This window comes from Penicillium canariense (genome assembly GCF_028826845.1).
Source record: "Penicillium canariense strain IBT 26290 chromosome Unknown utg000002l_segment0_segment0, whole genome shotgun sequence".
Lineage (NCBI taxonomy): Eukaryota > Fungi > Ascomycota > Eurotiomycetes > Eurotiales > Aspergillaceae > Penicillium > Penicillium canariense.
The window spans coordinates 2523178-2545928 of record NW_026622729.1 but is presented as its reverse complement, the minus strand read 5'-3'; the positions used below and the strand labels follow the sequence as shown (position 1 = coordinate 2545928).

The following is a 22751-nucleotide window of genomic DNA, read 5'->3' as shown; positions in this document are numbered from 1 at the left end:
AACACACAAACATCCAGACGCAATGGCCGATTCCGCATCACCTCCTCGCTCGCTGCCGGCGTCTCCTTCGTTCCAAATCACTCGCTCCGAGCGCTCATCCCCGCGACCTTCGCTCTCCATTGATCTCTCCAACATTCCTCCACTCTCGCAACCAACGCCACCCTCCAACACCCTCCTGATCACCGAGCTGCACGACCTCATTCTCTTCCAGCCCTCCTCGCTAGAAGCCATCCGCAACCAAATCACCGTCGTCGCGCGCCTGAACTCCTTCTCACCGCTTCCCTCTTTCCGTCGCATCATCTGCTCCTTCCACTCTGATGATGACGCGGTTGCGGTTCGCAAGATGCTCGAGGGAACTCGCCTGCTGAACCGGAATGTGCGACCGCGCATCTACTTCGGCGAGCCGACCCCCATCCTGACTGAGGAGGAGGCTCGCCGTAAGCAGCTGCTCGAGGCCCCGCAGCTCGACAAGCTCTTCTTCATCTCCCCGCCACCCAGCCCGCCCCACGGCTGGCAGATGCGCAACGAGGACCCACCTAACAAGGAGGTGCACGCTGGTGATCTCGCCAGCGCCCTGGCCATGCTTAAGACCAACCCACCGGAGGTGATGAGCGTCGACCCTGCCACCCCTGTTTCCGTTACCTCCGATACGCGCACTGGCAGCTGGCCGCTGGCGGGCTCGCAGCAACGGAGCCGCAGTAGTACGATAATCTACAACCCTGAGGACCACGGCCACAGCCCGAATCTGCCGGCTGTTATGGTCGAGGATATGACTCTCGCGGTGGACGAGGACGAGGATGTTGATATGGATGGAGAACTGAGCCCCATTGAGATGTCTGTCCAGAAGATGCCACCGAAGACGGCGCGGCCGCCGGTGGAACTGATGGGCTAACTGGAACGATGGTTCATTTTTTTCCTTGGGCATTTCGAGCATGGCTTCATTGTACATAGATCTTATCGCATCGCGGGGATACCGGCGCTAGGCAAGGGGGGACTCATTCTATATCATTATTTCGGATCCGGGGTTCTTACTATTTCTACCCGTATCACTTGAAAAGCAAGCGATCCCTTTCATAATAATACAGCTTTTATGATCCTACTTGTTCTGCGTAGATTGGCGATTCAGTTTCGCAAGTTTGTGGATTTCTGTCCATCTCTGTTCCAATCCAATGCATATCGAACCAATTTAAAGGCTTCCAAGGAACCCTCGACCTCAAAGCTCTCAGCCCATTAGCACAGCAATCATGCGGACATCTCCCAATCCCATGAGATTGTAGCGCAATGAAACTTGTCCGCTGCTCTTGCTTCTCTGATGCGCCCCGCCGATCATGACACCGAGCTAAAGGCTTCTGTCTACAAAGCCTGGTCAGCGTATCAGAGAATCCCGGTCAAGGATTATATGCCTTCCTTCTGCGGTACGTTCACAATGTTCATGTACTTGACTATCTTGCATTAGGGCAGTCCTCTTGACTACCTAACGCGAACTGGACAACCATTTTCCCCCCGTAGTTAGTAGGTGGTAGTACACCGCCCATCAGCAGCCCGCTGTCCACTGGATTGGCGAGAATCTCCCACGCGTGCCGTCCTGCAAGGTTGAGGGGTGACATTAGCCGATGCAGATTGCCATCTCATCTCATCAAACTAACCGGGGGGAACTACGATGAAATAAACCTAAACAGATTATCCTATTGTTCTTTGGCTTTTTCCAACCAGATGGACGAACCAAGATTAGCATCGCTCGTATCTAGTCCTTTGCCTAAGACAGGAACGAAGCGACGAATCCTGAGCACCCTCATAGCTAGCCTTACCCGCTCATCACGCTAGGAGGGTCCATTGCACCAGACTGGTGGATCCATGATGCCTCTTGGCGCCACATACGTCCTGGTTTCAGGCAGCCAAGAGGACCAAGACAAAGTATGCTGAGCTTGGTCTTGCTTATTTACTGGGGTTCCTTTCCCCCCTATTTTTCCGCTATTTGAACAAGAGATCCCCTAATAACCTCACTCAGGAACCAGATCAACAACCACGATTTTTAAATACTCCTCCACACTCATCTTTCATCATGTTTGGCGCCATCAAGAACTGGTTCTCTCCCGCTCAGGAGAACGAGAACAAGTGGGATGCCCACACTGTGCAACTCCAGCAGCCTAACAGCCCTGCTGGCCCCACCATGAACAACGAGACTGTCACTGAACAGCCTGTACGGCCCCCTTTTTGTCTGCCATGCTTCTCAATGGAACCTTGATCAAGACTAATAGCATAACACAGGGCGACCGCGAGGAGATGAGCGTTCACATGCGTGGTGGTGGTGAGGGTGAAGATGTTTGCTGCGGCGTGTAAGGACCACACCGGTCGGTGATATTGACATTGGCTGACATTCTATCTCTCGTTTAGCTGCGCTGGCATCTGCTGCTTCGAGTGCTGCGAGTGCTGCTGCTGAAATCCCTGCTGTTCCAAGGTCCCAACCCCAGCGTGGAGGTTGAAGGGTAGAACCGTTTTGCCTTTTTCAATTGTGGATATTGTTGTAGCCGATTTCCCTGGGTCATTGCCGTGGCTAAATGGAGAAGATGGATAATGACTACCACTGCACTGTGCGACTTCAAAACATACATCTTGCCTAGTTTTATTAAGTTACAGCGAATGAAGTGGTAAGACTGATTTTGATTCGGTCAGTGGATTTGTTTATCTTAAATGGCGAACATGGGGTGAAGCCCTCTAAATCCTCGTCGTGTCTTCCCCTACATCCTTATTTCTCTGCTAGTTTCCCTGTTATACGGATAGGCCAAAGTGCTATACGCTGTGGATTTCTTTAGCTACCTTTTCCACATAACATATAAGCGCTAGTTTTCGCCTATCTTTACGGCCGTGAAGTCCTTCAAGCGCAGCCTTGACGACCCCAGTCCATGATCACTACCATCCCGCCGCCCTCTAATTCTAGTGGCCTAGCATTGAACAGACTAATAATATATTCCTATAAATCTGAATGCTATCCTCTTCCTTCGGCGGTTGCAAGAGGGTAACTTGGATATTAAAGGTCCCGGGGTGGAAGTGGCTCATTCACGGTGAGCCCCTTTTCGGGAAGCTCGATCTGGATCTTCAAGACAACGTTTATACGTTGCTTTTGGTGCAGTCCTACCTATATTCTCCCATACTTGATATCCAACCCCCTCCCAAACTTGAAGTCGAGTGGAATCCAGGTCCCGTTTGAATTTTGCTTTGATTAAACAAAGTTATTCCGTGTAATTGCTACATGCGAAGCTTGCGCACGAGGTATATCTGGCGGTAATCATTGGCGACAAGATCACGATGAATTAATATCGCGCACGGGGGTGTACCGCATGGCTCCTTCATTTCCTGTTCGTACTCGACAGGTAAGGAGGACATTGAAACAAGGATCTGGGAATGCCATGTGGTCGATCAAGTCGCATACATCGCCCATAGAAGCAAGGAGCTCTTGCGTCGACGAATCGGCACACTGAACCCATTTGTGACGATATTCTAGAAGGCCTGCCTCCCTTGTGGTGGTACGTTACCACCCCCAGCGAGCATCAGCACAAGAGAAAATTGCGTTGATGCGATTCTGTTTAAGAATTTCCCTTTTATAGGATGCCTCATCATCTCCAGGGGACCAGGGACCATCTGCCTCATCCGGCCGTGAATACCCTCTCGCACTTTCCGTTCTATCCTTCTCAATGCTCGTTTCTGATCCAGAGTTCAGAACGATAGATATTGGCTGCTACACTTGAACAAAGTGGTCCCTCATGACCTGTTTAAGATTCCATTGCATCGTTTCCTAAGAAGAAAATCCGGTCTGTCACATCTGGTGAGGATGCGATGTGCTTCGAGGGATGACTGGTCAACTTGGGGCGAGGCCGAGGATGAAGGCATGTCAGCAGCAGCCAAAGATTACCCCAGCAAGACCTTCCCCGGCATATTCGTCGAAACTCTATCTTGGGATATGAAGAGGATGGCAAGCTCAATACTACAAAGTGCAAGGTTGAGGTTATTGAGGTTATTCAAAAAGATTCGGATGGCGGCGAGAAGGTCATCCAATCAATGAACACCTTGTTCAAGCTGCGTACCTGAACTGAAGAGGAGTTTCTGTCGGACATTAAGGCTGCTGGATTGAAAGTTCTGGATAAAGACACATGATCTCCTCGCTCAGGTCCTGGTCGTGGATACACGGCTTGGTGATCATGAATGCCGCTGATTTGGCGTGTTGAATAACCTTTCGGCGACTTCGAAGGACGGCCGGAGAGTCCGCCGGGAGGTTGGCACGTACCCGTTCCTCCTTGATGCGCAAGTACTCTTCATCCTGCTCCCCTATCTCTTCAGGGACGTCCTCACCTTGGAAAATCTGCATGCTTAGCTTCCAAGCGATGTCAAAGTCGGCGCCTGCGTGCTCAATCATGTTCGAACCGTAGACTATGCGAGCTAAGCAGTCCAAGAGGTGATTTTCAAAGGGCAGCTTCTTGGTCGGATATAAGGCGAGACTGGAGCACGCCTTGAAGTTGATTCCTGAGCTCGACTATTTCAGGGAAAACCAGGTCGGGGTCAAATTCCTCATGCCCAATCCTGTAGTCGTATCCATTGACCGGCAAGTCAACCACCATTTAACCTCGACAGGTATTCACAGACACATCCTTATATTTTCGACAATGCTTTGGGTCTCAAACACGTTTCTTTTCGCTTAGGCAAAGACTCCTGTGCATTTTTAATATGAAGACCCGGGTATGTTTCCAGATCAGGCTGACATTTTGGCCTCGGCGCAGCGGCAGATACATATTTTCCATCAGCTGCTTCTTGGTAAGTATATTATGCTTGGGCCGGAGGATGCGAATGAGTCTATTGTCAATAGGTAGAGGGTGGCCGATGACTGAGAATTATATTCCGACAGAGCTAAGTCTATTCTCCTCCAGGGCTTCGAGGGCTCGTCCTGATTCTGGTAACTTTCGGTGGGTGTTGTTTTTCGGTGTTCATGTTGTTCTGTTGTAGTTTGCAAGGAGAGATGAGTACGCTACCAGATACCCAGTGATCTGCAATACAGTTTGGTTCAAAGCACAGTCCAAATATCAACATTGTATATTGTAGCGGAATTGTAGGTCAAGATAAAGCTTTCCTTTTTTTCTAGGTATTATAGACACAATGGTTCGAAAACCAGGTTGGTTTAGTTGATCACTCGCCGCGGTAATATCACACTCGAGTTGGAAGGGAAAAATAACTCCAAATTGCGCCGCCAAACCACCTGTAAAGAACAAGGGAAGCGAAAACTCCAACCTGCATGCTCAAAGCCGTTTGTTTTGTAACATTCATACCCACTTCCTCCCACGCTCACCTGCTCAGAAACCGTACGTACTCTGTCCGTAAGGCGTGGCGCCATACGGGGTCTGTGCGCTGGCTCCCCAGGCTCCAGCAACGCCGTTACCGTATGAAGTTAGGTTGCCATCGATACCCTCAGGAGGCTCGTAGGCGTCCGGGTCGCCGGCGCCCATCATGTCCGCGTCGTCTGGACCGCCGGCGTGACCGTCCTCGCCTTCGCCGGAGAGGACGGAGACTGTGGTTGCGAGCTTGAGCTGCAGGGCCGTGATGCCCTGCTGGATAATCATGTCGGGCTCCAGGTTACCGATGCTCTCCACATCAAAGTAGAAAGTAGTCGGTTCGGCGTCGTAGTCAAAGGGCTGGTCGGGGTTGTTGGCAGGCTCCCAGGCAGCATTCTCAGATATCGGCCTAGGCAGTATCGAGTTAGCGAAAGGTCAAAATACACAACCCTCCAAAAACGCTGTGAAATAAGAACATACCATTCCTTGACCGGATCCTGCTCGTACCAGTAGTCCACATGCTTCAGGTTGTTGTGAGGATCGTACTCAAAGCCCACAGCCGCAGTGGGCGCCCACTTCGCGTGCTCCTTGGCAGTACCCTTCTTCGCCAGGCAAGTCAACTTGATCTCCTGGCCCTTCCGCAGCTTGCAGATCAACGGGCCCTTCCCCTCAGGGTCCGTGATGACTGGATCACCGATGGTATCATTCATACGCTCGCCCTGGACAACCAGGTCGCGCGCATAGACCGCCATGATGCCATTTTCACAGCGCGAATGCAGCGACAGCGTCACGCTACAGCGCACACAGTGGTCCTCGCAGTCACACTCGCGGGTGTAATCTAGGTCCTGGTCGCAATTCTTCGCGTTGAGGGGGATCAAGCCTAAACGGTGGGCTAGCATCTCATCGGGGATGACGGAGGTGTTGCTTTCAATTTCGATCAGGTCGAGTGCGACTGTCGGCACCTCGGCGAGGATGGCGCGGCGGAGTGAGTTGGCGAAGGCGAGTTCTACCGAGCTCAGCCGGAAGTCGACGCGGTATGGTTCCGCCTGGAGATGCGGTTAGAGATCTGGTATTCGGGACAACTGTTTGGATCGATGCAGATTTGTACCTCACGAACGGTAACCTGTGGCCCTGTGGGCTCGAGGTCCATCTCATAATCCATGCTGCTGTGAAAGCGGGCGCGCTGGTCGCCGCCACCCGGGTGTGGAGTTCGGTGTCTATCTGCTGCTCATATAATGGCGGAAAGGATAAAGCAGGATTGAGACTACCTCGGAGCAGATAGTGATGGAGGGTGGGTGTGGTGGTGGAATGGGTGTGGGTTGGATGTGTTCGCTGCACTGAAGATCGCGGATTTGGTCTTCGGAGCAGCACTTGGCGCTTTTCCTAATCGGGCTGCGTGCCTGCAGGCCAGCACGTCGGACTTTAACAAAGAAACCACCCCGTTCCTGGTTTCGTCCCAATGGATATTCGAATATGTGGATATTTGGATATATAGATACAGATGTGTTATACAATGGCTTCAAGGTAAGACTGAGGTGAGGAAGGGAGGGGAGGGTATGGTTCAGATTCAAATTCCAGTACTAGCAGGTAAACTGGCTTGGGAACTTCAGAGATAGCCCCAGTTCTTTTGGAGACAGCTGTACCCTCTTTCCTTTTCGGATTAAACGAAGTAATATCTCCAATAAATCTGAACACAAGACAGCCAGCGTCCCCCTACCAGCTTCAGCGTCCCACGATATTGGGAGCGGGACCGGACGTCTATCAGATATGGCAGCTATAAGAAAGAACTAGAATCGAGATCAAGTGCCTGCACAGACGTGGCCGGGTAAAGCAGCAGACCGACCACAGTGGCGAATGCGATGCCAAGGTGTAATGGAGAAACAAGGAGAAGGCGGAAACAAAAGCAAGAAAGCACAAAGCCACCGTTCTTTTTCTTCTGGGTCGTGTCGAGTCATCATCGGGATGGGTGCAACAACTGCTCCCGAGGTTTTTTTTCAAAGGAAATGTATGAGAACCGTTGTATCAGGTACAATATGTACGGAGTGATGGCCGGTCGCTACCTCTTCAAGGAGCTGCGGTTCAGGGCTTCCAGCAGCTCGGGTCGGTTGGCCAGCGCTGTGGCGGCCTGGGTATAAGTTACCCACTGTCGTTTCCTCTTGTGCATCTCCGGCCATTGTGTCTCTTCTTTGTCGACGCTCACTTCGAAGAACTGGTAGGAGGCCTTGGGCGCCTGTGCGGTCAAGAGGCCGGAGGGTCGCATGTCCGGGATCAGACCCAGATCGCGGTGTACGGTGCAGATGACGCCCGCCTCTTCCCATGCCTCACGACAAGCGGCCTGCGCAGCCGTGGATTCGTCGGTTTCCCACCCACCCTTGGGTAGGACCCAGCCTCCGGGCCCGGCGGATTGGATCATGAGGACTTTGGTCTTGTCGGCAGAGAGGGGGACGACGCCGGCCACGAGGCGTTCACCTTTGGCACCGTAGCCTGTCGGGTCGGTATTGGGTCAGCCAGAATGTCACCAATGTCATCCGACATGACCGAGGGAAGCGGCCGATTGGTCCGGGGAAGAGACACTCACGTTGGTTTTTCCGCCCGACGCGGGCTTCCATCAGCCGGTTCTGTGCCATTGCGACGGTCGGTTCCCAATCCGTCTCGGCGCAACTTTTGGTTCGGTCCCGGTGGGAGGTCGATTCAAAGAGAAAAAAAGAGACAGAGAGTGGAAGGACCGGAGTGGGATCGACCGAGTTCCCAGGAGTAAAAAGGATAATTCAGGGGAGAACGGAGGCTCTCAAGCTCCCGCGGAGCCAGTTGGACTTCGGGGAGTTGGGGAGAGAGGAAGCTTCGCGGCGTTGCGGGTCGGTTTAGCAACGTTGAGCGTTCTGCGGGCGGTCGGGGAACCTGGAAATTTTTTTCCCAGAGCGGTCGAGACTGCGGGGAGGAAGGAAGCGTCAGGATAGCAGCACGTCTTAGGTCTTCCCATTCATTCCCATGGAGGCCGGGAACCTGAACTGAGGAGGAGTACTAGAAGGCATGGTCGGTAGAAGAGGAAGAGAATTGGAGGGGCCACTGAAAAGGAATTGGGAGGGGGGGGAGGAGGTTGGAACTGAGGATTAGAAAGGGAAGAGTGGGAATGGAGGGGCAGCAGCGCGCCGCCGTCCGGCGCTGGACCTGACTAAGTTACCGATTTACGCGCCTTTTCCAGGTAGCGTTGGGCATATACTCAGCTTCATTCACCTCCATTTCCTCCGGACGGCATGCCGCATGAACCCAATGCGGGGAGATTCCCTGTCCATTTTCGCAGTCGTTGAATTGTACTTTCTGCAGTACCTTTGCTGCTGTTGCTTGCCTTGCTTTTGCTGCTCTACTTCGGCCCTCTCGGTCATGTGACAGGGGGCTCAACCGTCTCACACGACCGAAAAGGCCGTATAGTTCGCTAAATATATCCCACTAGATCACACTATATCCCACTGTACCACACTATCTCACACCTTCTCTACGCACTCGGAAGTCAATCCAAGCGGGACCTCCTCCGAGACAACGCTCGCCGTCCCTTTCGCCGGTCGAATCACCGTGGTTCTGCCCTAAGGAGCCTCGGGTAGACGGGACCCTAAACTCCGCGCTGGTACCGAGCCCTCCTGGGCAAACCCTGGGAAACTCGGAGCGATTCGACGCTGATCGCCGATCTGGTAATTTGGCACGCTGGGCCCATGATCTTCCACGCTGCGTAACAACGGGATCGGTATCGAGCCGGACGGGTCAATCCGAGTATACTCCGTATGACGCCGAATCCATCTGATCCACCCATCGTACTGTGTAGCGACTGGAGAGACTCTAGACAATCCCACTCATAGATTACTAGACAACCAGACAACCGGACAACCAGACAACCAGACAACCAGACAACCAGACAGCCCAGACGACCATACAACCAACCCCGCCGACGCTTCAACCAACGTGGCCTATTCTCCCTTCCACGCATCCCCCACCGCTCATCTCCTTTCCCCATCGAACCTCCTGCAACAACAACACATCCCACCACGATCCGTCTCTCCCTCTCTTTTCGCCACGATCCGTTGTTTGCCCCCCCTCCTGCACCTCTCGCAGGGCCATTTTCTGCTTCCGCGGGGGCCGCCAACCAGCCCGAGCAGCCAGTCATTGCGCGGATGGAGCCCGTTGACGCCGAACGCGCGCGACAGCTGTCGCTCTTCCGGCCCTTAGGTACGTCCCACTTGCCCCGGCAACCAGCCACTGAAACCACCGCGCCAGTCCCCGTGGGGCGTCCGCCGCCTCTGCCTGGTTGCTCGAGGACATTGCCCATGGCCTGCAGCTGGCGGGGCCCTCTCGGACTGGCGTACACTCCCCTCCCCCTCCGAGCGCTAACGTGAGGGGGCCACTACCCCCCATTCCACGACAGGCTACCAGCGCAATTCCTGTGGTTATTGCAAATCTGACGATGGAAGTATGTCTTGCCTTTGGCTTCCTGGAGATCCATTTTTTTGTGGTTCGCATGCTGCTTCGGGAATGATTGTCTGACACGTCACTTCTCCGGCCAGGCGTCTCATACTACTCCAGTTCTGTCGTCGTGCGGCCCGAGCACTATGAGGAGCTCATCCACCGCGGATGGCGACGGTACGCTCTTGTTCTTCTCGCCGTGACGGTTTCCCATGACTCATGATCTTCTAGATCAGGCAAGCTCTACTACAAGCAGAACCTGCAACGATCATGCTGCCCGCACTACACGATGAGGCTGGAGGCGCAGGCCTTCCAGCCCCGTCGTGACCAGCGCAAGGCCGTCAATCGCTGGAACAAGTTCATTCTGGGGGCAGAGTATATCCGCAAGGCTGCTCGGCTCTGTCCTCGGTCTCGAGAGTGAGTCTCCCCGCTCCCCAATGTGGACATCACCGATTTCCCTGTCTCAACCGCATCTACAGGGAAAAGCGGCACCGGAAGTGTAACTTCGACCTGCAGGCCGCCGTGCACGAGGCCGAGTACAGTCAGGTCAAGCGCCCCATTGATCCCGTCACTCAACGCCCCCTGGAGCCGGCGCACAAGTTCGAGGTCAATATCGAGGGTGACTCGGTCTCGCAGGCAAAGTTCGACCTGTTTGTCAAGTACCAGACCACGATTCATAAAGAAGATGTGTCCCGCTGGAAGACCAAGGACTTTGAAGGGTTCTTGTGCTCGGGTATCAAACGGTCTCCGAATCCCATCACGAACTCCAACGCTTCCCAGAAGAAACTGGGATCATGGCACCAGTGCTATCGGCTGGATGGGAAGCTGATTGCCGTTGCGGTCCTCGATCTGGTCCCGAGTGGAGTGAGCTCGGTGTATATCTTGTAAGCGCACCGAGTATACCTTTCCATCGGAGGTCTTGACTGACGGTGGACCAAGCTACGACCCTGACTACGAGCAATGGGAATTCGGCAAGCTGAGTGCTCTGCGCGAAATCGCCTTCGCGCAAGAGAACGATTATTCGTACTACTACATGGGTGGGTGGTGACGACGGTGATAGATTTCTGGAACGCGGCGTTGACGACGGAGGCAGGTTTCTACATCCACAGCTGCGTGAAGATGCGCTACAAGGGCCACTTCAGACCCCAGTATATTCTCGGTGAGTGCCCTCCCCATACCGTGTTATTTGTCCCACCGGTGAACGGCGCGTGCCCGGGGACCTCCACTAATAGCTGAGCCTTAGACCCGGAATCGTACGACTGGGACCCACTCGATGGTGAGCTATCTAAGAAGCTTGACACCCAGCCCTATGTCTCCATGTCCCGAGAACGGTCTCCCCAAAATGCAAAGGAATTCCCTGCCATTGATCCTGACGTGGACGAAACGGAACTTTCCCTCTTCGACATCAACATGCCGGGTGTCTTAACCCTGGAGGAGGTGAAAGCCTTGGATCTGGACCACTGGCATCTGCTGTACCATGGCTCCTTCGTTCAGATGGAGGTAAGCATGATCTTCCCGTGTGATCCCATGTGCGTGGCAGATCTAACGTACTACAGGACCTCGTCGGGTGGGACCAAATGCCCATGGATAGCCCACAATCGCTGAAGGGCATCATTGCTGAACTTGCCGCGGTGCTCGGTCCAAAACTAGTCAAGGACAGCGCGGTAGTGCTATTCGATTGAAGAGATACATTGCGTGGTGTAGGGGAGGCATACGGGGTTGACATTTACATCTGCTAGGCGCATTTTATATCAAACTTTGAAACAGAGTGTTGGGGACGAGTCTTTTCAACCCGTTCTGTTGCTTATCCTCTTTTCGGGTTATGTCATGAATGTTTCCTCTCGATTCAGATCCTTGACATGGTAGTGCAGTGGTATAGTTAGAACGGTTCGGCCGTGTATCTGGCAACCAGCATATCCTTCACCTTTCTTCCCCTTGCAACGCTTTTGGATACCGACGCACCCTCTCGTCCCTCGAATCCATTCACATAGAACATCCCCGGAGCTAACTCCATCCAAACGCTATCATCCACGCGCTGCCCATCGCGTTTGATTTCCGGCATGCCATTCGGCCAATAATCTCGGTGAATCCAGGTTATTGTTGGCTTTTCCACGCACCCCGTGGTCTGATTGACCGATCCATCCTCTAATGCAAATCCTTCTCTCACGATCTGATATCTGGGCTGCACCGAGTCAGGAGAGGCTTGTTGCGGTACCCAGCAAGTTTGCTCGGGGAATGTGACGTTTTTGCGTGCCTCGCCGAACAAGGCCGCAATATCACCGTCCGAGAACCGGTCTCTGGAAATAACTCGTGCTAGACCAACACGCTGATTGAGATAAAATCCACCACAGCAAACATGTTCGTCATGGGCGATTGAGATGAACGCAAGGCCAGGGGCAGCGGAGCCGCCCACCCGCTGGGAACCATCGTTCCAGAGCAGTGCAGTCAGCGTGCTCCACCGCTCGCCATGGGAGCGGAAGAGCGTTGTGGCCGGGAGATTTTTGGAAATAAAATTCGTCGCATGGAGGGGTGTATATGTGATCTCTTCCGGCTCCAACGGGAGTGGAGGTTCAATTTCAAGCTCTGCTTGGTGCAAAGGTGTCGCGATAATCACATTGTCAAATTGCTCGATATATGTCTCTTGAGAGCCATGAAATGATCTCTGAGTCCAAATGACACCAAAGGTGCCATTGTCGTATCTCTTCACTTGTTTCACCGTCGAGTTGAGATGCGTAGAGAACTCCTCGTGGTCACGTAGATCACCGAGTAGCCCCGTCAATATCCGGTCGTGTTGGTTCCACGAAAGATCCTTCTGTTTTCTGACGCTCCTGGGATTGGAGTCTGCTATTCGACTCATCAATTCTATACTGTGCCCAGCTGTGGCCCGAGACCCGGCCCACAAGAGACAATTAAAATGCTGGCGCGACCCGGCCATCTGTCGGACCCAGAATTTGAACCAGCTGACTGAATGCGTCTCCGTGAGCGAGATCCAAACGTATCGAACATATGAGATCCAAAAGTGCGGATCAGCGCCAGTCTGCCGGATGTGCGTTGCGAGATCCGTCCACGTCGTTTCAAAGGGCTCATCAGCCGGGCTGTTCACGATGTTCTCGCCATCGAATCTACTCGCCCAGTACAGGAAATTCGGCGTCGCTGTATTCCATCCATTGTAGGGCCAATCGTGTAACTTGATGCTTGTGAAATTGGCAATTTCCTCGATCACTGGGTCGTCCGCGTCGAAGGTATGCCCGGCCGTATTCACGTTCGTCCCATGGCCATATACTTGTGCAAAGCGAATGCGCCCGCCAAACTGAGCTTCTTTCTCAAAGATGGTTAACTGTGATAAGTTGAGGCGATTCTCGTCATTCTTTAAGAAATGCGCGACGGAAATGCCGCCGATGCCGCCTCCTAGAAACCTGTCAGCACAGAGGCTAGGAGGAGGGCGACCTGGTCCTCGGTGTGAAGCCAAGTGCACGTCTGGGTTAGTTGGATTGGCTCACCAATAATGGCAATTCTTTTTGATCGATGCCATTCCGACTTTCCATCCTCGTGGAGAGGCATCGGCTTCCCGGAAATCCCCGTGTACTGAGCCGGTCCAGTGATTCCCTCCCCTTCCACTTGGGGCCATTTATTGCGATCGCCAGTTTGCCCACAGTCCGCTCTTATTGCGGGTGCAACGAGCAGGATTATGCATATGAGGCCGAGAAACGCATAGGAGGGGCAGCGACCTCGTCGGATGGCCCGCCGACGGCGAGCCATTTGGATTGGCATCTTCATTGTGAATCAAGACACGGGACGTGATTAGATGGTCGGCGAGCAGCTTGAAGCGAATGGACAAACAATCAATTTTTCGAGTATCTATGTTCTCGTATTCGTTCCCCAACGTGGCCTCCAGGCCGTGTTGGAGGTAGTTGAAGATATTTTGGTCGTAGGTGGCAACCTTGGCATCGGCTGACGATGACTCAGGACGAATTGAATGGTCCTGCCAGGACAGCGGGACACCGGTTGCGACTGGAAAGGAAGATAGAAATTACAGGGGGGAAATTCATGTTCATCAGATGAAACCGTTGCGCACCATGATCGTGCACGAGAAGTGTACTTACCTCGGGAGAGGGGTGGAGGCATGCACATTCCGTCCATTCCCTCTACGATTTAGTTTGTATTTTTATTCTCTGTATGTATTTATTATTCGCAACTTGCTATCTACCCTCTCTATCGTGTCTCGCAGAGCAATCCTTCCATTGGTGGTTCTAATCGCACACTTGAGACAGCATCGAGCCATACAGCTTGCGATGATCATATATAAACGTAACAGAATTGACCCGCAGTTGTACTCATGAGGTCTCTCATGGCAATGGGGCTGCCGTTCGCGTATCCAATATCAATGACAGTGTCAAGGGTGGTATTGGCAGAGACGGGCTCATTCAAGAATGTTCCAGTCCCAGAAATAGCATCCTGGCGGGTCTTCAGATCCAAGTTCTGCCAGATCCACCAAACACGATCGATCATTCCATGATGGTGCCAGAAGGCCGGATCGCCGGGACTGACGAAGACATCCCGGCCAGGGTCACCACCCATCGAGTAGTGGCCGCCGCCGTGGACACCAATGGCACCTGAGCCAGGAACGCCTTGCATAGCCATTTCGAAGTCCCAAATATTATCATTGTTGATGATCAGACTCACGATGGACGTGTAGTTGGCGTATCTCTGCAGGATGGCCGATGTCAAGTCGCGTTTCAGACACCGTGGGTTGTAGTTGAAAGGGTTCGTTGCGGCGCTCACGTTGCCGCCAGGCAGCATAAGAGCGGCCGGGCCAAGATTGACCTGGTAGTCTTTGAAGGGACCACTGGTCACACATCCGCCTCCAGTTCCTGCGGGGAGATAGACTGGCGCATAGTTGCCAAGGGTCAACACAATATCCGGTTGGTTAGGGATATAGACGCCGTTCCCCGACATCGACGTGTCACTGCCGTCAAACACCTCAGACTTCTCCATGACAGCCGCATCAGCACCCCAGTCCCAGTATCTAGAGGCGGATTGGTTAGTGGCTTTCTGGGTGATCATCGTGTTCATGTATCGAGGTGAAGTGAAACTAACGGGTAGTGGCCAGTATAGCCACATTCTTGACGCAAAGCCTGCTCAAACTCATAGACAAAATATCGGTGCCAGGCTAGGAAGGTACCCTAAACCAATTCAGTTTTAGGGAGCCGATATTCGCAGTGGGACTTGAGAAGCATACCGTGTAGTGAATTTCCAAGGTCTGGTTGATATGGGTGGCGACGAAATCATCATAACGGGTTCTAGCGCCTGGTACAAGCGTTGAAGGCGTCCGGGATGGCAGCTTTTGCAAACAGCGCACGGCACTGATGTATGCTTTCTTTTCTGGCGAAGCAAACGCCCTCCAGTCGCGTCGGACTAAAACGTTCTTCGTTGTACACGCACCAGTGCTCTTGGACAGATTGTCGGTAGCCACTCCGAGGGCGATCTGTGCTAATTGCTCAAGCTGAGCCGATGCCTTCGCCGTTGATGAAGAAGCAACCGCGGGTATCGATAGTGACGGAGACTGTGCTAATGCACGATCTGACGAGGCTGTGGGAATTGCCCATGTCTGGAGGGCCAGAAGCCCCCAGGTAAAGACTGAAAGGGCAATCATAACGGCTTCGGTGCAAGCTCGGAGACGGAATCCAATCTTGTCGAGATCTGGGCGAGCGCCAGTAGTTAAGCAATTCTTTGCTCGACGCTGAACCGGCTCGGCTCGTGAGCTCGATTCGGCCAATGGCGACCATGTTTTTTTCGCCGATACTGGAGCCGACAGGCTCGCTCATGCGCCATCTTGTATTCACTGCGGCTGCGATTGGCTCTCATTCAGGTAACGTCGCTGGCGGGATCTATTCGGCAAAAAGCCCGAGACTCTGGTGCTCTGCACTGTGACGGACACGTCAACGGGGCGCTGTCTCAAGAGACGGGCTCCACCCGGCGGCACGGAACGCCTCGTGGGGTTGTCCACCCCCACGACCCCTTTTCTGATCCACTTGGCCATGTCGGTCAATTCGGAAACTTGGAAACTTGGATGAAAGAACCAAGAGAAAGGTTCCGTTCACGAGGATTCCGTGATGTTTCGCAGGCTGCTTGATCATTTTCGGGAAGCTCACGATCATACAGTATCTGGTGGTCTCCACTTGGTTGCATGTCTGTGCGAACTAGGGCTCGGAAGGTCGAATTGTTGAGCCCCGCCCCGCTATTGTCTGCACGCGGGATATTTTCTAATGAGAGCTAAGTTAATCGAACTTTGTTTGCCTGCCGCAGCGGCCAAATCCAGGTTGCTCATTGGCCAAGTTTGTGAGCTCTCGGGGTGAACCAGAATCATACCTGGTGGCAGCGCGCGGCGCGTCTTAGCTCGGATCCTTGGGGCCTTTGAGGTTTAGCAGCGGCACAAATGATTTAAATGGGACTAGAAGGCTGTCAGCAAAGACTGGCAATTGACTAAGGATACTGTGGTAGTCTTCACCGCGACGAACTCTCATTCTTCCTCCCTGCCCGCGATCCAAACACCTAAACCAGTAGCAACTATGGACCACTTATAACGACGATTAAGTGACTTGGCGAGAATCAAAATTGACGACTAGTGAGCAGTTACAGCATACGACCGAATCAGATATCGTTGTTATAGTATTCTATGTAGGATTTCATTCCTTGGCCCAATTTACAAATGCTTGTGTATCCATTTGTCCTCCGATAGCTCCTTAGCGGAGCTACGCTTGCCGAACTCCCACTGCAGCATTTTTCGCATTAGGCGTAAAAAAGCCTCTCTTTCCTCTTCTCCCTCCAGAGTAGTTTCCCGTTCCTCAAAAGGAACCTGATCTTTTAATAGATTTTCAGTGCGGAAATCACCTAGGGAGTCGTATATAGTTAGCGGATTCGATACCGGAAATCACCTGGTACCAAGATAACAAAATCTTGACTTGCCTTTTTCTGAAGAAAATTTGTCTCTTAGCTCCCCTTGCGCAAAGAGGCTAGGCGGTGGGGGACCAAGAAGATTTATGATGTCGGCGAGGTGGGCTCGACTTCGGTACTTGTGAAATTCCGGGTCTTGGCCGGTGAACAAGGAACCGCCTTCGTAGATGTCCCAAATCTATGAACCGAGCTTTAGGAATTTTTGCACCACGATAATCAGGCTGTTTGTCTTACCATGCATTCCACGTTCCATATATCGACGCTGTACGTCCATGGAACTCCTAGAATCACTTCCGGTGCTCGGTAGATATTAGGTTGAATGAATTCCGAGTGGTATTTGTCGCCAAGCACGGCCGAACCAAAATCACATAGCACTGGGGCACCTAAATCGTTAGGCATTCTAAGATCCCGGGACATGTAGACTGTTCTCGCGTTCATGTCTACCTCCTTCCTCGGGACCGGGCGTTGAAGCTCTTTTTCCTCAAAGTCGCTAAAGACCGAATCATCGTTGATACCAAGCATGATGTTATCGGCCTTGATATCTAACAGGTAGAGGAGTAAGTAAGTCATAGCAACAGGAGAGGATATATCGAGCCACAAACCAGTATGTATGTATGATCTGGCACTCTGTATGCAGATAATCCAGCGCTAAAAATAGGCGCTGGAGAACGAATGCTATGACCGGTGAAGGCAACCTCTCTACCGGGTTGCGGCGCAAGAACGTCAAAACACTCTCCCATAATGGGGGATGCACAAGGCACCGATGCTTGCCTTCAGGTCCTTCGGTGTAGAACGTATCAAGTAACGTTCTGACGGCGTCACGGCCGGGATGGCCTTTGGGCGATTGCTCCATGGGTCTGTACATCTTGAGCTCATCATCCACTTGCTGGCCCATAGACCAAGCCTGGACGAAGATCTTGAGCATAACATAACGACGGCCGCTGTGATTGTAGTGCATGAGCATACCAGATGCGAGGGGTTATCTTTCTTGATCAAGAGCGATCTCACTTCATGTCCCGTGCAAGCCACGCCGTCGAAGTGGATCCAAATCCCAACTTGCCTACGACTTGATATCGCTCCTTGATGACTTCTCCTATCCGAGTAGGGTAATACTGGGAAGCAATATAGCCTGGGAGGGTCTCTTCTTCAATTTTGTGGTATTCAGGTATCCGAACGAAATTCGGATTGGAGAAGTTGAGTGGTTTCCATCTCCGTCCGAACAGGGGCAAAGGCCGCAGAAGCGACGAGAGCATGGTCTGAGGGAAGAAAGATGGCTATATCGAAGAGAAAGCAGCATGCGTCTGATTTAGATTTGGTGTTGTTTAAACGATGTAGCCGCTAACAGACTGGCGAAGGAAGACGAATGTCAGCAAGTCAGGTGATCGCGAAACAAGATCTATCCCAGCCCTGATATATATACCGCTACCGTGACAATCTTACCGAGTAAGTTTCTCCTCGGACCTTTTTAGTCTATGAGTATCATCAACGTGAAGAGCAGCGGCTTCCGATACAACACTACTTGCCGCCCTCCGGCCTTATCTTAGAAGAATCAAGAGTTTATGACAGGATCACCTTATAGGTATGGTATGAGGAAGTGAGAGAGACAAGAGCGGGAGACAAATTGTCAAAATTAGATTCGAGCCACTCTTTGCGGAACGACAATAAACCAATATAAGTAAGTCATTGAGAATTCTTTGAAGTCAATTATATGTTTCTATTTTTGAAACGAATGCACTCGAGATAAAAGGAAACAGAAAAGGCTCTCCTTCCATATAGAATGCGGTAGTCCTTTCAAAATGAATGACCTTGTGTAGGGTCAAAGGTTGCTTGACCCTCCTCCCTCGGAAGAAAGAAAATGAGGCATCGTTCGGGCTTGCACATATAGAGCGCTTTTCTCTCACATACACAATAAAAGCTATTGTCCTGCACCTTGAGCATCCACGCGAAATCGTCCAGGTCGCACGAGTAGTCTTCACTCAACATCCCGACTCCAACATCACCCATTTCAGACTTGATTCCTCTCTACTTTCACCGAAGACTGAACACGAGCACAAGTTTCCAAAAGCATGAACGGCAAATCCACCTCCAAAAATATTACGGTGCGTATAACCCGACTCATTGTTAACCAATGTACAGAAGAAGAAGGTACATACCAGAGCCCGCACACATGTTCGCCAGAGCCTCAATATCAATCTACCGAGGCCAAGTTCAAATCAATGCGAGCCCTTGTTGTCCGGAGCCTCATCGAAAGCCGATACTCGGTGAATGTCGACGATCTAGTTTCATTACTTGAGGTGATTACATATGCTTACCTCACCGAGTTCATAAATATGGCTACTGAAGCTACAAGCCGCTGCTTTCACACTCGATGTAATGAGATCCAGTCTGTTTTGCGCGAATTAATCGGCAAAATCCAGAAGCAGGGGGTGGTTGACGGTGATGTGAGAGAGATCTTGTTGATGCTTAGTACGAAGATTGGCAGTCTCACTCGACGTGCGTTTGACGAGACAGATCAATACGCGGCGATCATGATGCATCCTGTACCTTCTGAGAGTAGGTGGTGGTACTCGGAGGATGCATATCTAGGGAGTGTCTGGTTTCGCCTACATCCTCTTCTGCTCGATTGCGACTGTGCTCAATGTGGATTATATTAGGGCATTGGACAAATTAGATTGGGGGTTTCTTTCATTCTGTTTGCTCCTTGGATAGTTGGCTTTTTATCAATGCATCGGTCGGTCAAAGGACCTTCCACATCTAATAATAGAACAACGTCTTTTAACAAGCGGACGATGGAATTATTTTAGTGCTCAAGTACAATCAAAGACCTGTATATTCGTGTGGATTCAACAACTTTAAAAGAGCACTAACCCTCAAAGCGAACAATTCGAACCTGCCGCACAAATCCAGCGCACGATCTACCTGCCTTCAATGTAACGTTCCATTCAACTCGTACAGTAGAATTCGAAATCAGTTTTAACTCCACACTCTTGCGACTCTATTGCCGAAGCCTAACTCAAGACACGCTAATCTAATTTTAGCTCTTCCCCTTGTAATCCCTGTAGGGCTGTATTGTGTTCACTGGTATAGCATCGTATTCTTCGTAGAAACGGATGGAATCCTTCGTGCAAATAGACCAAACAAAGGGAGAATCCTAACAATTCAACAAGATGCTTCGCTTTCAGAGAGAAACTAATTTAGCATAGCATCTATAATCTAATGCGATATACTTCCTCGACTTGCCTATTGAGACTATATTATTAGGTAGATCTAATAGGGAAAAAGCATTACTAACTGAAAACTTATTATCTGAAGTGCCTCGTCACCCATATCGAAAAAGGTAGGGTTTTAGACGCCCACAAGGATATACCAGAAACAGTATACGAAGAATTATATATAGAAGAATAATAGAGATAGGACAAGAACAATCGCAAAGGAGGACATATTACTAGAAATAGAGCACTATACCCTGCTATCAATATTAATGTCCTCCCTCGCAGTCTTTCTCTACGGCTACACACGCTGCTACTAACTTAGAGCCCTTGTAGTCTCTGAACCTTCGAGCTACCTAGTCCTAGGGACAAAGCCATCAAGGAATATAGTGAATATTAGGTATCAAATGTCACTAATCACACCCTTAAGGCTGCATTTCGAGAAGTCTGTGACGTAATGCTTGAGAATGGTCTTGGCCTTAAGTAGGTCTACAAGGATTAAGACCCGGGGTTCTTTATTGGCAAGGGTATAAAGATAGGTATTGCTCGACGATTCGTAGAAGACATTCGGCGCTTGGTGGAGAACGTGTAGAATAAAATCCCTATTCATGAAATAATTTAGCAACAACCCGCTTTGGCGTTGGTACATATGGCGTTTAGGATATTTAATTCGACATACAGCTGTTGACCGTAGTAGCAATTGATACATAAGTGGTTTCACGAGTGTTGTTTTCTGTTACCGGAATTGTTCTTTACTGGCCCCATGCTGTAATTAAAGCCAGGAGAAAAAAGAGCTTAACTGGTTCAACATTTTACCTATCATTTTAACAAACCATTAGGGTACTTATCGACGGGCTTGAACTGAATCTCCACCATAGGTGGGGCTGAGTTACACTGATAGTGAGGGAATGAGCATCGGGATACTGAGCAGCTTACGGTCTAAACAACAAGGTGAGGTAACACTGACTGCGGGTTCGTAAAAGCAGGCACAATTGCATGACATTTCACGCCAAACTTCGCGTTGAAGAGGCTCCAAGCGCCATGTAGAGCTCTTCTTCGGTCGTGTTAACCGTCGCTCGTTAATTGAGGTGAGTGACTTGCTGGTGACTCGAGTTTGTTTTAGCTTTTCCTACCGGTTCCCTCACAATACATCTGAAGCTCCTGTACATACATACTGTATGCACCAAAGCCACACAGAATAGCAGATCCAAAAATAAGCCGCATGATGGTAGGCAGCGGTCCGAATCCTCATAGATACGGTATCTCTCATTCTCAACGTAATGCGGCAATAAGTACATGTATTCCAAGGAGCAACCTAGATACATCAGTCATCCGACGACTTGTTCTCTCTTTCCTGATACAGAATATGACCAGTATAGCGTCCCTGTTCATAGTGGTAGATATGGGCTGTTTTGAGCCTTGTTGTTTTTGAATTGCTCTTCGGTTGCAAACAAAGCTGTGGCGTACGGCTTGAGATCGGTATGGCTCGTGTGCGATGGGTTCCTGCACTGGTAAGATTTTTGGAAGATGGCAACTTCTGTTGCACATAATATCTATAGTGTGCTTACTTGAGGATGGCGATAGTGAAGTGCGCTAGGTCAGGCCTCTGAGAAGCGTCTTCGATGAGGCTCAGGGTGAGGTTGCGCAAATTAGGACTACGGATCCTTTGTGTGAGCTTGACAGCATGCCGGGGAATAGGAGACATGGCTGGTGAGCTCCAAGTTTCATGTAGATAAACGTGGGTTTTAGAGAATAGCAACGAGCAGTAATCTCTCTAGACGGAGATACGACTTCGGAGAGCAGCAGTGTGTTGGCTTATATCTTCCCCCTGGGATTGTGTAAGTTTGCTTTTGCGCCGCCATGTTGCATGGGGCTGTTTTGATATGGCATTGTGCTCCAATGAGTAGTATGGTCTTGTGAGAATGCATACGCGCCCGTTTATTTTACGTGTGCCAATAACGAATCATTTGGCGTCAGAAAGTATTAGGCGCATTTTTGGATCATGTGATTGGCTATTGCTTGTGGGTTGCTGCCACATCATCTTTTCCCGGGCGCGTAGGACATTTCGATCACATAATCTGGCCCCATTATCATGCCCGACACACAGAACATTCTGATATCATCTAATGGCCATCTCCTGGATAATATTGAGCCGTAGTATCCCCTTGAGGAGCATCTCACCGTTTTGCATTGTCTCTAGGTCCATATCTACCAATCCAAACAGGAGTCAGATGGACCAGCCCCTTTATATTTCTACCATTAACGCTGAGCCACTTCATCGCTATCGACAAGGCGGTTACCACCCAGTCACTTTGGGGGAATCCCTGAAAGCTGGAAGGTATAAGGTGCTACATAAACTAGGGTGGGGAGGCTACTCAACAGTTTGGGGGGCCCGAGATCAAAGGTTGTACAATCTTGTATGACTCGCGGTAGTTCTAGCTAACTGAAAAGCTGCTTGTTTACAGGGAAGAGGCGTATGTTGCTATCAAAATTTCTGTTGCAGAAAGTGAACATGATAGGGACTCGCGAGAGCTCCAAACTATGAAAGAGTTGGCATCTCATCACCCTCGTCCGAAACATACGGTCCACATGCTTGATGACTTCGATCTAAAGGGCCCAAATGGCTCTCATAAATGCCTTGTTTATGAGCTTCTAGGGCCTAACATTCCGGACACAATTGATGCCACTTTCCAGACGGGAGACTTCCTGGAAAGCTCGCCAAAGTTATTGCAAAGCAATGTTTGATCGGACTTGATAGTTTGCACCAACAAAATATTGGACATGGAGGTAAATCACTTCCAATTCTTCGAAATGCTTT

The 22751-nt window shown here is 51.0% G+C and overlaps 10 protein-coding genes across 10 annotated transcripts; 4 read left to right on the top strand and 6 right to left on the bottom strand.

Moving 5' to 3' along the window:
• Positions 1 to 22: 22 nt before the first annotated feature.
• Positions 23 to 892, top strand: cbpA (putative calcineurin binding protein; the record flags this gene model as incomplete). Its single annotated transcript, XM_056686244.1, has 1 exon — positions 23 to 892. One exon carries the CDS (start codon positions 23 to 25, stop codon positions 890 to 892), a length of 870 nt encoding a protein of 289 aa, XP_056544986.1.
• Positions 893 to 2062: 1170 nt separating this feature from the next.
• N7482_004118 (uncharacterized protein) lies at positions 2063 to 2340 on the top strand (the record flags this gene model as incomplete). The annotated part of the gene is made up of 2 exons (XM_056686243.1): positions 2063 to 2200; positions 2269 to 2340. 2 exons carry the CDS (start codon positions 2063 to 2065, stop codon positions 2338 to 2340), a joined length of 210 nt encoding a protein of 69 aa, XP_056544985.1.
• Positions 2341 to 4111: 1771 nt separating this feature from the next.
• On the bottom strand, positions 4112 to 4411 carry N7482_004117 (uncharacterized protein; the record flags this gene model as incomplete). Its single annotated transcript, XM_056686242.1, has 1 exon — positions 4112 to 4411. The coding sequence occupies one exon, from the start codon at positions 4409 to 4411 to the stop codon at positions 4112 to 4114; it is 300 nt and encodes a 99-aa protein (XP_056544984.1).
• Positions 4412 to 5339: 928 nt separating this feature from the next.
• Positions 5340 to 6480, bottom strand: N7482_004116 (DNA-directed RNA polymerase II core subunit RPB3; the record flags this gene model as incomplete). The annotated part of the gene is made up of 3 exons (XM_056686241.1): positions 5340 to 5727; positions 5799 to 6364; positions 6427 to 6480. The coding sequence occupies 3 exons, from the start codon at positions 6478 to 6480 to the stop codon at positions 5340 to 5342; spliced, it is 1008 nt and encodes a 335-aa protein (XP_056544983.1).
• An 894-nt stretch (positions 6481 to 7374) lies between these two features.
• Positions 7375 to 7945, bottom strand: N7482_004115 (NUDIX hydrolase; the record flags this gene model as incomplete). The annotated part of the gene is made up of 2 exons (XM_056686240.1): positions 7375 to 7802; positions 7897 to 7945. The coding sequence occupies 2 exons, from the start codon at positions 7943 to 7945 to the stop codon at positions 7375 to 7377; spliced, it is 477 nt and encodes a 158-aa protein (XP_056544982.1).
• A 1536-nt stretch (positions 7946 to 9481) lies between these two features.
• N7482_004114 (arginyltransferase) lies at positions 9482 to 11452 on the top strand (the record flags this gene model as incomplete). The annotated part of the gene is made up of 8 exons (XM_056686239.1): positions 9482 to 9536; positions 9872 to 9947; positions 10002 to 10187; positions 10250 to 10654; positions 10710 to 10807; positions 10864 to 10929; positions 11014 to 11270; positions 11327 to 11452. The coding sequence occupies 8 exons, from the start codon at positions 9482 to 9484 to the stop codon at positions 11450 to 11452; spliced, it is 1269 nt and encodes a 422-aa protein (XP_056544981.1).
• A 197-nt stretch (positions 11453 to 11649) lies between these two features.
• Positions 11650 to 15556, bottom strand: N7482_004113 (tyrosinase family protein; the record flags this gene model as incomplete). Its single annotated transcript, XM_056686238.1, has 8 exons — positions 11650 to 13178; positions 13271 to 13431; positions 13499 to 13781; positions 13874 to 13915; positions 14105 to 14796; positions 14868 to 14953; positions 15010 to 15470; positions 15517 to 15556. 8 exons carry the CDS (start codon positions 15554 to 15556, stop codon positions 11650 to 11652), a joined length of 3294 nt encoding a protein of 1097 aa, XP_056544980.1.
• Positions 15557 to 16473: 917 nt separating this feature from the next.
• Positions 16474 to 17977, bottom strand: N7482_004112 (uncharacterized protein; the record flags this gene model as incomplete). Its single annotated transcript, XM_056686237.1, is given in 6 exon segments — positions 16474 to 16626; positions 16713 to 16731; positions 16844 to 16902; positions 16959 to 17258; positions 17272 to 17665; positions 17733 to 17977. The coding sequence occupies 6 exon segments, from the start codon at positions 17975 to 17977 to the stop codon at positions 16474 to 16476; spliced, it is 1170 nt and encodes a 389-aa protein (XP_056544979.1).
• Positions 17978 to 21321: 3344 nt separating this feature from the next.
• On the bottom strand, positions 21322 to 21638 carry N7482_004111 (uncharacterized protein; the record flags this gene model as incomplete). Its single annotated transcript, XM_056686236.1, has 2 exons — positions 21322 to 21436; positions 21502 to 21638. The coding sequence occupies 2 exons, from the start codon at positions 21636 to 21638 to the stop codon at positions 21322 to 21324; spliced, it is 252 nt and encodes an 83-aa protein (XP_056544978.1).
• Positions 21639 to 22059: 421 nt separating this feature from the next.
• N7482_004110 (protein kinase) lies at positions 22060 to 22678 on the top strand (the record flags this gene model as incomplete). The annotated part of the gene is made up of 2 exons (XM_056686235.1): positions 22060 to 22350; positions 22373 to 22678. The coding sequence occupies 2 exons, from the start codon at positions 22060 to 22062 to the stop codon at positions 22676 to 22678; spliced, it is 597 nt and encodes a 198-aa protein (XP_056544977.1).
• Positions 22679 to 22751: the final 73 nt, after the last annotated feature.